General features: G+C 32.2%; 1 protein-coding gene across 1 annotated transcript; it reads left to right on the top strand.

The window, feature by feature from the left end:
• The first annotated feature begins 1,639 nt into the window (after positions 1 to 1,639).
• LOC137933862 (alkaline phosphatase-like) lies at positions 1,640 to 10,667 on the top strand. Its single transcript, XM_068777938.1, has 11 exons — positions 1,640 to 1,804; positions 3,074 to 3,155; positions 4,687 to 4,828; positions 5,371 to 5,545; positions 5,621 to 5,799; positions 6,297 to 6,504; positions 7,474 to 7,644; positions 7,751 to 7,945; positions 8,983 to 9,180; positions 10,218 to 10,342; positions 10,411 to 10,667. Exons 1-11 carry the CDS (start codon positions 1,708 to 1,710, stop codon positions 10,636 to 10,638), a joined length of 1,800 nt encoding a protein of 599 aa, XP_068634039.1. The 5' UTR covers positions 1,640 to 1,707; the 3' UTR covers positions 10,639 to 10,667.
• The last annotated feature ends 2,317 nt before the right edge of the window (positions 10,668 to 12,984 follow it).

Here is a 12,984-nt window from a genome sequence, read left to right on the forward strand (position 1 = left end):
CCGAATGAATGAATTCTTCACAAATTCGTAGTGAACTCCGTGGAACGATCTGGTAAATGCAGCAAAGGCGAGAGATGAGTGTCGGCGTGAAAATGTGCAGTATGCTGTCCCTGCCACCATTACCATTTATGGGAACCTTTCGTGATATTATTCCCGCAGGAGTATAAACAGCAATATAACTTTCTCTGTACAAGCATTCCGTAAAAGTATTCTGTATGGTATTACATTGCTTTTTGGTTTACTTCGCACAATACTGTTTATTATATTATATACGACAATCACATCGTTTAATTTTGCACACAGAACCTTTCTTTACTCCTTAAACTTTCTATATCTACAATATCACCGAGAAAAACATGTTCAGTATTTTACGTCTGACCTATTGTGTTAGTGACAGCTTTCTATGTATATTCCTTCATAGTTTTCAGTAGTGGTGAAGTTACATAATTCGTACAAAGTATTTGTATGACGGAGATTTAACTTCCATCTAGAGATTTTTATATTTATAAATAACTAGCCACTCGGGAACTGCTTTTAATTAACACCCTATCCAATACAGAGGCTTTAGTACGGTAAATTATATTTATTGTGTTGTAAAATTTAAAATGAACAAGTTCATAAGAAAAAATTATAAACATAGAATCGAATGACAAACGAACACATGGACGATAACTGTTCATGTAATTTATAGACACTAAAATCGTAAAATTTTATGATTTATGAATAGGTAGGAAAAATATCGAAAGAAAATATTTCTCTGTTTCTCGGAGGAGCCGGATATGAAATAAATCACGATAGCTTGATATTATTAAAATACTTATCCATTCACTAATTTCAATGAAATCTGTTTTAGTAGTCGATATGTGATTCAGATCGTGAGTAAATGTTATTGAAAATATGTTTACCACCTCAATAGTCTTTGAACTTCTAACAATGATCATATGTTAAGCATTTGCCTTTGTCCATTATTTATAAAGTGACTGCCTGAATATCAATGACTAAACTTGAGAGTAAAGATCCTCCCAGAGACGAGTAAATTCAAAGATAAAATATTAAAACGGTGCCTTGGGTAACCGGCTTTGTTCTCTGACAAGTTATAAATATATTATCTGAACGCTCATAGTTTTGTATCATTTGATATTTAAGTTATTAAGAAATTTTGGCAATGTTTTTTATATTAAGGTAATAAGCTTTTAAGCCATTTATTAATATTGTCAACCATTATACCATTATTATCATTAAAACCGTAAGGCTGAATGTCTAATAATGGACACTGCTGGTCATAGCTTTCCATTAAAGACTTTTAATAGGACCAGTTGGTCATGCAGCGTCTTAGCAAGTTCATTTGTGCAGCTGAACGTCTCATACAGCGCTTTCCAGCCCGTGGTCTTACTGGTACTTCAGAAGATAGCAGCCATCAGTCCTGCACGCAATAAGGCTTTCCCACTAACACTTTAACTTGCTAACCTTCAACCTTTGCTTGCTACAAAATTTTCAAAGGATACTTATTCACGTATTTTTTGATTCCAGCATAAAACAAATGGAAATCTATGAAGTAGTAGAGACGTATTGCTCAATTAAAAATATAAAAATGATTTTGATAAAAATAATTTTAATAATAAGATTGTTTCAGGAAATACAAATATAAAGAAATAAACTGTTTTGCTCGGAGAGAAATTGCCGCCGTACTAATGCGTCATATCAATCATGAGTACTTGGTGCTGTGTCGTGATCATGGTTTCCACTATAAGTAACGGAGCTCTGCTTCGAGCGCCGCAACAGAGCGAAGAAAAGGAGACGTATGGTAACTATAATTCAGATAACTTTTTTCTTGTTTTATTATTCTTTTCTTATTTTCCTTTTACTTCACTAAAACGTATTACAATAGGATTCTCTTTGCGCACTCTGTTTTTTCGGAACCTAAGTCGGAAGCGGCTAAATGATTTTGCATATGGCGTGTTGCTTCTGTAATGATTTTTTGATGTAATGGTGAATATTTATGATGATGACATTGGGTTGACATGTTCAAATATGGATGAGTCTCCGACCAAATATTAAATATTAAAAAGAAACATTTATTATTTTTGTACATTTCATCGATTAATTTATTCATCCACTTTGCATCACATGTGTATTTAATATTAAGAAAGATGGTATAAGAATCGAATTTGATAGACACTATAATCAGAGTGTTGAAAACGCGTTCCGATCTGAAAAGAATTCATTAGGACTTAGCCGATTTATTTTGTAATCTCTTTTTCTTATATATTTAATATAGTAATTAGAGAAATTAATTCCCGAGTTTTATTATCACATACTACTAGCTGTTTGTTCGCCAAAACTAAGTAAATACTTAATTGAAAATGTCCTGTTTTTACCGCGTACCAAGTATTTTTAACACCGAGTTCTTCTCTTTAGCTGTTACAATTCGATACTTCTATAAGCATAAAAATATTTCTTTTTACCAAAAATATATTTTTTACATCGCCTTTAGGTTGTATATATACTATAAACTACAGTTCATATTATTTAGTTTATATACATTCAGCATACATGCTGTAAACTTTACACTAAATAAAACTGGAATCATTTATTAATCACACATTTCATATATTAATATACATATTATATATATATATATATTAATTACACTCCACGCACACACGACAAACTCCATTCACACTTTTAATGCAATAAAATATCTTCTGTTTTCTTCTTTTAACTTTCGTATTTTTTCTGTTTTTTTATATTAATTTTGTTATGTACGAATTTATCAGTTGTGAAAGTCCTCGCAATAAGTAAATAGAAATAGAATCCCTCAAAAAATCCATCACATTGTTATAGAATTAGATTGATAGATTACAATATTTTTATTCGAATTTTATTCAATATTTTTTTATGTTTATTTCATGATAATTAAGAGGGATAAATAAAATGAAGTAAAAAAATAAATAAATCTAGGATGTTAGTGTAATCAATATTTAAAGCAAAAGAGATTATCTCATTAAAATTTATTTTTGACACAATATCTAAGAATAATATTTCTCTCGTGAAAATATTCTTTTTGGCACAGATCGTCATTATTGGTATACTCAAGCCGAGCAGACGCTCCAAAAGCGTTTACAATACGCTACGGATAACAAACCTATAGCTAAGTAAGTATTATTGTTCTACATTTCATATTTATGTCAACTTGGCACTATATTTTAAGACGAGTTCATCGCCTCTTAAATAAGATATTTTATTTACAAAGCTGTGGGAGACGTAGCAATCTGTGTTTGTCTGAGTGAATCTGGCAACTTTTAGAACGCCTATTTTTATTTACTATTTATAAGTGATATCTACTGTATAGTAGTCGTTATTTACCTTTTACGAATTTTTCGTAAATGGACATTGCCATTGACTTTTCAATTATTACCAAAATTAATTTAAATAAGAAAGGTTTACGCAAGGTTAAAGTATTTTTTATATTCACATGCAAGCCAAGTTTTTGGGTCTTTACTTATTAGTAATATTCAGGCTTGTGAAGAGCAAGCATGAATGAGCTCATTTCTGAAATATCCTTCTAAAGCAGCATTATTATGATAAATTAGAAATATCGTCAGTAAAGTGGGTAGTTAGCCCTATCTTACCTGGTGTCTCTTTCTACAACGCGATCGACTCAGCAGTTGTAAGGGGAATCAATGGAATTGTAAGGAGTTACGTTATTTTTGATTTAATAGGGAGAGGGTCCAATAATACTCGAAATTTTACGAATGACACAGAGAGTGAAAATTTTTCGGCCCATGATTGTATCGTTACTTACATAAAAAAAATTAGCTCTTCAATACTTCTTCTTATGTACCCCAGATGTGATAAAATTTACACGCGTTACACGTCCGCTGCAACGTGTGAAACTTTCTTATTCCTGTTATATTTGCAACGGTTATCTAAATACTAAGTTAACGTAGCGGCGTAGATGGCACCGTTCCTTTGTTTTTGAAAGGTACTAACCAGAGCAGTCACACTTACAAAGTATTTGTATCAGTCAAAATACTCAGGCTCCAGTTCCTTGTCTCTAAAGTCGGAAGTTTTGTTGCTCACTCTTTTTGGTATGGATGAGTCGTTATTTCCAATTTTCAAGAAGAAATGTGAAAATAATTTTTAATTGATTATGTATTGTACACTATAGGATTCGTCATGAACTTCGCTTTGAAGTGGTAATTTGGGCAAGCTGTTTAGGTTTTGTTTATCGTTACAATGAGTTTATTAAGTGAATATTTGTGTACGTCATGAATAGAATGCCAAAAAGTCCAATTTAATAAAAGGCAATATCATAACGAGCTTCCTTATAAAGGAATTTAAAAATGAAAGCTACGAGGATTCCAAACACGAAAAAATACCAATCTGAAAAAGCTCGCCACAAAATCTGACAGGTTTTCTTTTTTTATTGTCACGTTCATAATAACCTTAATGCAGTAGAGCAATTCATTTGCAAGGTTTATTATCACTTAAAATGTCCTTCAAACTATTAAACGATTTATTTAAGTTTTTGTTTAATACCAAACTTATATTTTCCTCTCTTATATTGTGATTTTTTTCTTTTTATACCAATATGAGTCTAAGAAATATAAATGTATAAATTTTTAAGCATTTATTTGTATAACATTAAATTAAATTCCCAGTAATACTTGGTTTTGTTGAAAGGAATATCATACTAGTTGTTGGAGACGGTATGAGTCTAACAACCACAACAGCAGCAAGAATATTAAGAGGGCAACGTAAGGGATTATCTGGTGAAGACACGGATTTAGTCTGGGACACATTTCCGGCGATAGCTTTGGCTAAGGTATTAATTATTAAATCTTATGTACTTTTTAAAAAAATCTAACCACGGATTTTTTATTAGCATCTAAATAACTGACAGATACATTTTCATCGTCATTTTAGCCATAGGACGTCCACTGCTAGACATTCGCATTAACAAGGTCGTTTGTCTACCTGGCGGAAGTTCCAACGCTGCGCTTGCAGGTCTTCGGTTAAAAACTTTAAGACTCCAGCGGCGATATGTAGCCTACCTACGGCCACTTCAACTTACTAATCCTGGACTATGTCAGATACTTTCGTTCGTCTATGGAACACCTCATTTCCAATTCGATCTTTTAGACAAATACCGAGCACAGACCTCTTTATGGCCATTAAGTGAATGTGAGTGTGCGACGCTCATTTTATTCAAAGGATATTAAAATGTAATTATTTTATATTTATTAAAGAGTACTTGTATTTGTCAGTGGGCGAATCAAAGCTTTGAGAACTTTCCAATTACTTCCATTTATTACAAATGTTTCGGATTCTTTGATGGCGAGCGCACACTCTTTTTATTTTATTCAGACATACAATATAGATGCACAAACTGGCGAGTCATCGGCGTGCGCTACTGCTCTTCTTTGTGGTGTGAAAGCACGATATGAAACTTTAGGCCTTGATGCAGGCGGAAGATTTAATATTTGCGCCTCGGCTATTCACTCAAAAGTAACATCATTAATAGATTGGGTTCACAGTGCAGGTAAAAAAAGTTTTTTGTAATTTTTTCCACAAAATAGTTTTTTAGATAATATTTAAGTAAATATCTTTTGCTAAGGAAAATCAAGTGGCATCGTCACAACGGCAAGAATAACCCACGCAACTCCAGCAGCACTATACGCCCACGCACCTTCGCGTTACTGGGAAGACGACAGTCGTGTCCCGCCATCTGTGCGCAAAGATTGTAAAGATATTGCTCTACAGCTTGTGGAAAATGAACCGGGAAGAAATATTAACGTAAGGATTTAGAATACTTTAATATAAGTATTTCTATGAAAGCTTACGGCATAGTTATCTTTTTGGGGCTTGAACTTTATTTTTATTAAGAAAAAGTATTGGTTAAGTCCATGTTATAATTCTTATATGTAGTAATATTCAAGCAATAGAATCCCACTTTTTAACGATAAAAATAAGGCACAGTAATCACACTTGTAATATTTTATCTATGTTCTTTTTTTACAATCCAGTGAGATTGTTGTATATATTGGTTCGAATCAAGGCCCTCTAGGGAGGTTTTGCGCTTTGCTACGTTAAAAGAAGTTTTAAGGCTAAACGCCCTCTGCGCCTGCTTCCACGAATTTGACTAATTTGCAAACACCAACAGCACTGTAAGAATTTTGTAATTTTAGTTTTCACGGCACGTGAAAAATCTGAAAAGATGTTCCTTATATATTGATTATGTTTTATAGTGTTTTATAACATTATATTATTTTAATAGAACCTTTTATATCAAGGTCATAATGGGAGGCGGAAGGAGACATTTTTTACCAACAGTGACAGTGGACCCGGAACATCAAGATCGTGAAGGAAGAAGACTTGATGGACGCAACTTGGCTGAAGATTGGGTTAGAGAAAAAAAGAAACGAAAGTTGCGAGCTCAGTACATTCATTCACGAGAACAGTTAACTAAACTAGATTTTCGGAATACGGATTATTTATTAGGTATTCGTTTTCAATATATTACATAATTTATATTATATTTATATTGATCTTTTCTGTATGAGATGATTTAGGTAATTCTATTTCCGCTGCCAATTTTAAAGAGTTCTTTACTGCATTCTCATACTAAAGTATAAATATTTGTGTTCCAAAAGTCGTTGTCAATAAAATTCTTTGTTTTGTAGAAGAGACATACAAATTTGTCTTAAGTTGTCGTGTGAATATTATGGGGAGAAGTGTTTTCTTATTGGTATTAATACGAATTACATTTGTAACGGAATATTATCATCATCATTGTACGATTAGCAGTACATTTGCTGCTGAACATGGGATTATATCCCCCGCAGATTTCAAATAGAACCGAGAAGACGCTGGAAGCGACCCGCGTCTAGTGTCTTCCAAAGACCTTCACAAGGTCTATCTGTTCACATTGTTGGTGATCTGATCTTGATTTATGTATTGGTAATGGTTTCAGAAAAATAACCAAACGATATAGTAAAAAAAGCGTTTTCAAAGTTCCGGCAATTACGATAGTAAACAAATATTAATATGTTAAAATTAAAATTTCATCACTATCTGTCCCTGCAGGCTTTACACTGCCAGAACTTATTCGTTTGTAGCGTTCAAACAGAAAAATAATTTGTTATAATTTATTTCAGAGTGATCACTTTATGTGAATGTAAATAGGCGTAAAAATTTTAAAGCTTTTTGTTGACAAATACATTTATCCATTTAAAGCTTTTACACTTATAATCAATCACCTGTATTTCTGATAACGATGAAATGTAATTTTGATTCATTAAACTGAAGTGTATTTTTTACGCTATATTTTATTATAGATTATCTGCAGCAAAATTCATTAATATGATAAAATTACATGTAAGATTAAAATACATTACATATAGTAAGATTGTAGCATAATTAACACAATTTTTAACAAAGTATTTCCTTAGTAATTCTTTCTGATAACAGGTCTGTTTGAATATTCACATATGAATTTCAATATTGAGCGTGGGACGATAGAAGGGGAAGATTTAAAAACGAGTTCGAGAAAGGAAAACGATCCGTCACTTGCTGATATGACTAGGACCGCCTTGTCTTTGTTGATGAAAAATGAGAAAGGATTCTTTTTGTTTATTGAAGGTATGTTCTGTTCTTGGCTTTATAAGTTTTATAGTAAATTTACTTGATATTACTGATATTGTATAAAAATACGTTCCTTTTCAATGCGAACTATTTTTGTTATTAGGCGGGCGTATAGATCATGCACACCACTACAACAATCCGTACAGAGCTCTTGATGAAACATTAGAAATGGAAACTGCACTTCTGGCGGTCTTAGAGCGAGTGAACCCTGCAGAGACGTTAGTAGTAGTAACCGCGGACCATGGTCACGTGATGACGTTTGGAGGTCAAGCTACTCCTAGAGGTCACCCTATATTAGGTACGAATGTAAATAAAGTTATGTAACAAGCGTGAAAAGCGAAAACTTGTGTTTTGTTTGTAAAGAATGATTTTATGTTACCCTTTCACACTGCTTTCATTTTCATTCATTTTCAAAAATGTGTAAAGTTTTATATTTTATAAGGTAGAACTACGATAACATATAACTAAATTATTTTAATGTTCTCCTTTTATTTTTATATTTATTAAATATAGTTATATACATATATATAAATTAATGTTTGCCTGTATGTCTATGCATTTGATCATGTAATGATCTTTAGCAAAGTTGTTGTGAATGATCCCACGAAAGTTTCTAAGTTATATATATGACTAATTTTCTACAGACGGCGCCATTGTCCTTACAATGAATGACATATTTTACCGCGACAATTCATGCTGTGCAATTTAAATAAATTGACGAAAATAACGAAGCAATGATGACGTTTTGAGTTGCGGGTGACAAGAATTTATGTAAATTGTGAAATTCACGTCCGGCTCACATAATGCGAAAAAAAACGAAAACCAAAAGAAAAAAATCGAATGAACTATTTTTTTGTTAAATTATAATCAATTAATGAACATTATTATTATTCAGTTTTTGACTTAGTGTTTCTTGATACATATCATTTAGATTGTGAAAATGTATCATTACTGTTGATATTTGTCTTAGACTCGCTGGTTTATTTCGGAGAGTTTTACGTTAGTTCGTAACTTATTTATATATTTGTTTTTAATACTTATACGCTACATAAAATCGTCGTTGCTGTGTATCGCTTTAATTCAAGTAATGTATGCAGTAATATAGGATATTCAATAACGATATATTAAGTACATCTAACTAATATTATCTCGCGCCTATTGCCTTATATGTTATATTAGGCCTCTGTAAACTATTGACGGCTGGTTAGTGATAAAATAATACTGTTAACTGTTCCGATACTTCAGTCGCCTTACTTAACCAAAATGGCGTTATTGCGAGCTAGCGATTTGCGGATTTAAAATAAACGTATAATATTATTTTAATTTTGTTTTAAGGTGGCGATATCGATGTGTCAGATTTTGACGACTTACCGTACACAACGCTGCTGTATGGTACAGGACCAGGACATTCAGAGCCACGCTCATTACCTATAAATAGTACTAATTCAATACCAACTGACGCAGTGCATGCGGCTGCGGTGCCTAGACAATGGTCGACACATGGGGGAGAAGACGTACCTGTTTATGCTTTAGGTATGGTATAATAGTGAACATATATATTACCGAAATATGCTTATTATGTTAATTATGACGTCGTCCACCAATGAACGTCTTCTATAGATTTCAAACAGGAACGTGTCGTTGCAAGAACGTGAACTTGCAAGTGGTCTGTATCCAGCCTCTTCCGATGACCTCAATAGACGCCTGTCCATCTTGTAGTAGACCTCTTACGCTACGTTTGTGGATGCGCTGCTACGTCAGCGTAGATATTTTTTGTCACTGTATATTTCCTTTTGTAAATTTGAAAATATTGTTGTTTCACTCATTGTGGGGTTACGGATAGTAATTCAATAAGCCAGCTTGGTTGAATTTGTCTTTTTGTAAACATGTTTACATGTAAGTATCTTCATAGCATTTCAATCACTGATTATTGACCACTGATATTTAAATATCTATTTATTTCGTAAGATGTATCATCGATAGTTAAACTTACTTTAGTTATAGTTGATTAATTATAGTGGTCATTGCGTATGTTCATATTAGGTGTATACATTGTTTACATATTTTATTGTACATTTATTTCTATTGTTATAACAACCATGAGAAAGAATAAAAACTCCAGTTACAATCACAGATAATATCATATTATCAATGATGTAGTAGCGAATTTAAGATTATAGTGGAAGACTGGAAAATGTCAATGTAAGTTTTGTCGTTAGAAAGTTTTGTAGCGAGGTTTACGGGCGTTGTGATCTTTGTCATATATGAGATTTTCTGAATATATATTCTAGGGAGAATCTAGGATTACTTGGCTCGCCTAAATTATTATAAATTCATACAATTTGCGTCTGTCCTGAGTCCTAGTTTCATGATTTCGGTCTTAACGACTTAGCGTAAATGTTTAAAAAGTGGCGTTGAACCTGTCAAAATAAATTTGTTTCAATTAACTTTGATAATCCAATCAAGCGTTGTTGAAGGCGTAACTATTTTCAAGGAGACAATGAATCAAAAAAACATTAAAATTTGTTAAATATTTTGACATTATTTTCTTAATTAAATTGAATTTTTAGGTCCAATGGCAACAATACTTTTTGCGGGTGTGGTGGAACAGAGTTACATTCCACATGCGATAGCTTACGCGGCTTGCTTAGCGCACTATTCACGACGTTGTATGATTAACCATACTCAGCCTCAGGTATATTATATTTTTAATTTAATTTTTAAATTCATGTGTTATATTATAAAAATATTTTTTTCTTATAGATTAAAACACAAATATGTACCACACCAGAGGTTAGTAGAGGATCGAACGTGGAAGAGTCGAGAAATGATAACACAAAAACTCGCAACGTGGTTGTCGCTTCAAGCGTCATGTCTGATGAACGCATCAATCGATCGGCAGCTCAATTGCAAACACCCGTTGCATTTGTATTGTATTATACATTTGCCTTATCGTTATGGCGATATACAAATTATTTAAGCAGAGGTTAATGTATGTTTAAAATAAGTATCTTAGCCAATATCACTTATACGTTTAGTGTCTATTGATGATTTATAAGCAGAATTTAAAAGAATTTGGGTAACACAAATATTATGGAGTGTAAATAAATTGATTTTAATAACATGTGTTGTTATAATTATTTTAAATTACCTATATAAATCAATACATCGTTATGTCAAAAGTATTTTTTCGCTTGTCCAATAAAGCAAAATAAACAAAACATATTTCAGTAAAATTACATTGTTAATTGATTTAATGTGTTATGGAAAACAACGATTACATATAAAAATAAATTATATGTTTCGTACATTGCAAGATTTTAGCTGTGTACATATTTTCATTGTAATGCTTTATGGTACACGATATTTTTTTAAAGAATACATTATGCCAATCATCACCATCAAGTCAGTCGATAGACACCCACTGTAAGGTATAGGCCTTTTTCAGAGGTCGACTATTGAATATTGCACTGCCCGTATCCAGCGAATTTTCTCGACTTTTCTGGACTAGGGCTATGTCGTCGGTCCACCATGAGGTAGGCTTATCCACGCCGCGTCTACCGGCGTGTAGTCGCTACTCGCATATTCTAATAATATGATACTATATATGTATGGTAAATAAAAAGCACACCAGTTACATTGTATGGTACCAGTTAAATGTTAATTTTACTAATATTATTAGTATATTTACTACTTATTAAGTTTATAAAAGTTTCTCTTGTCTATTATTTTTATGTATACATATTTTCATTCATTTATTTACTTTACAAATCTTATTCATGTATTGAATAATATTAATAATTGATATAGTTTATTGGAAATTGTATGGCGTAACACATGACGATGTTGACGTTTTTGACGTATAAATAATTGGAAAATTACATAGATCGTATGCGATCTGTTCGATATCTTTTTTTTAAGTTCCGTAGTATAGTAATAGATACATAACCAACGACGTCATAGACATCACCACGATTTCCCAAGAGTATGATTCCATATCGCATATTGGATGCAAGGTAAAATACCACATGCGTTCATAGTACACGAACAATGCGGTAATTCATTCTCTGGTTTCTGCGATACAGACTACGTAGCTCTATACAAGGAGAGTCAGAGCTAATGTATAATTTCGAGTATGCGGCAATTATACGCATAAAACATTCCGTCAAAAAAAAAGTCTTAGGTTAAAAAAATAATATTCCTCCGAAAAAGCAAAAGCGAAATTCACAATCCAGTCGTTAAACCATCCGTTTTTATGAAAGAATCGTACACCCAGCAAAAAATTCGAGATTAAGTGATGTTAATCTTTCATAACCTACATGTGGAAAACGCGTTATCATCATTGCGAGAGCTCTACTTCTTTTTTAGTTGCGGGAGCTAATGACACGAGAAGTCTAAAAATAGTTTTTCAAGTCTCAGCATATACCATTTATACTCTATCCATAGGGGTATAAATGTTTAGATATAAATATAAGTTGCAAGTATAAGAGTTTTGTCTAACATGCTGTCATTATATTAAGCAGGTGAAGCTTACAGGGTTAAATACAGCCAAGTAGTTATATGACTAATGGCAGACGTACATTTAATCAATTTTCCAGATGATTTTTTTTTTGGAAAATCGTTAACTATTGTGAGTCGGTTGTGGGCAGCAGGCCACATAGCCCACAGAACAGCTGGCCGGCAAGCACAGTAAAGGACGACCATTCGCAAGAAATATTCTGGTTGCATCTGATCGATATACTGTAAATCTGTGGAAGAGGTCCATGAGGAAGTGAAGATATTATTTACTAAACTTTAGCACATTATTTAGTACTTTTTATTTAAATTATCTTCTTCTGTATTGCTTAAAACCATTATGAATAAAGTAACTGGACCAAGTTTGCAATGGCACTCTCAAAAAAACTTTTAATTTAAATTTTATAAATAATTCACCTTTTTGTTCACCAGTTTGATTCGGTCAAAAGATAGTAATGTATCCACACACTGCAGATGCTAGGAAGACACTGAGTCTAGTATATATATATATATATATATATATATATATATATATATATATATATATATATATATATATATATATATATATATATATATAAAGTCGTTGTGCTGTAACGACGTTTAGGGTTGTTTCAAAGTTATTTTTGGTTTTCGCATGTGCGTGAAAACATTTATTTCTAAAAACTTTAGCAGAAGTTGACGTGGTTTTTGTTTAAGTCAATCAGCAAGGTAATAGTATAAAGTTGAAAATTTTCTTTAAGAGTATTGTTTCTTGAATACACATTTTGTTGTGTTACATTATGCGTTTTTAGATATATATATATATATATATATATATAT

The sequence above is a fragment of the Battus philenor genome, unplaced genomic scaffold, assembly GCF_028537555.1.
Source record: "Battus philenor isolate CCGP_79_NKW_IND1 unplaced genomic scaffold, ilBatPhil1.0.hap1 SCAF_14, whole genome shotgun sequence".
Taxonomy (NCBI): domain Eukaryota; kingdom Metazoa; phylum Arthropoda; class Insecta; order Lepidoptera; family Papilionidae; genus Battus; species Battus philenor.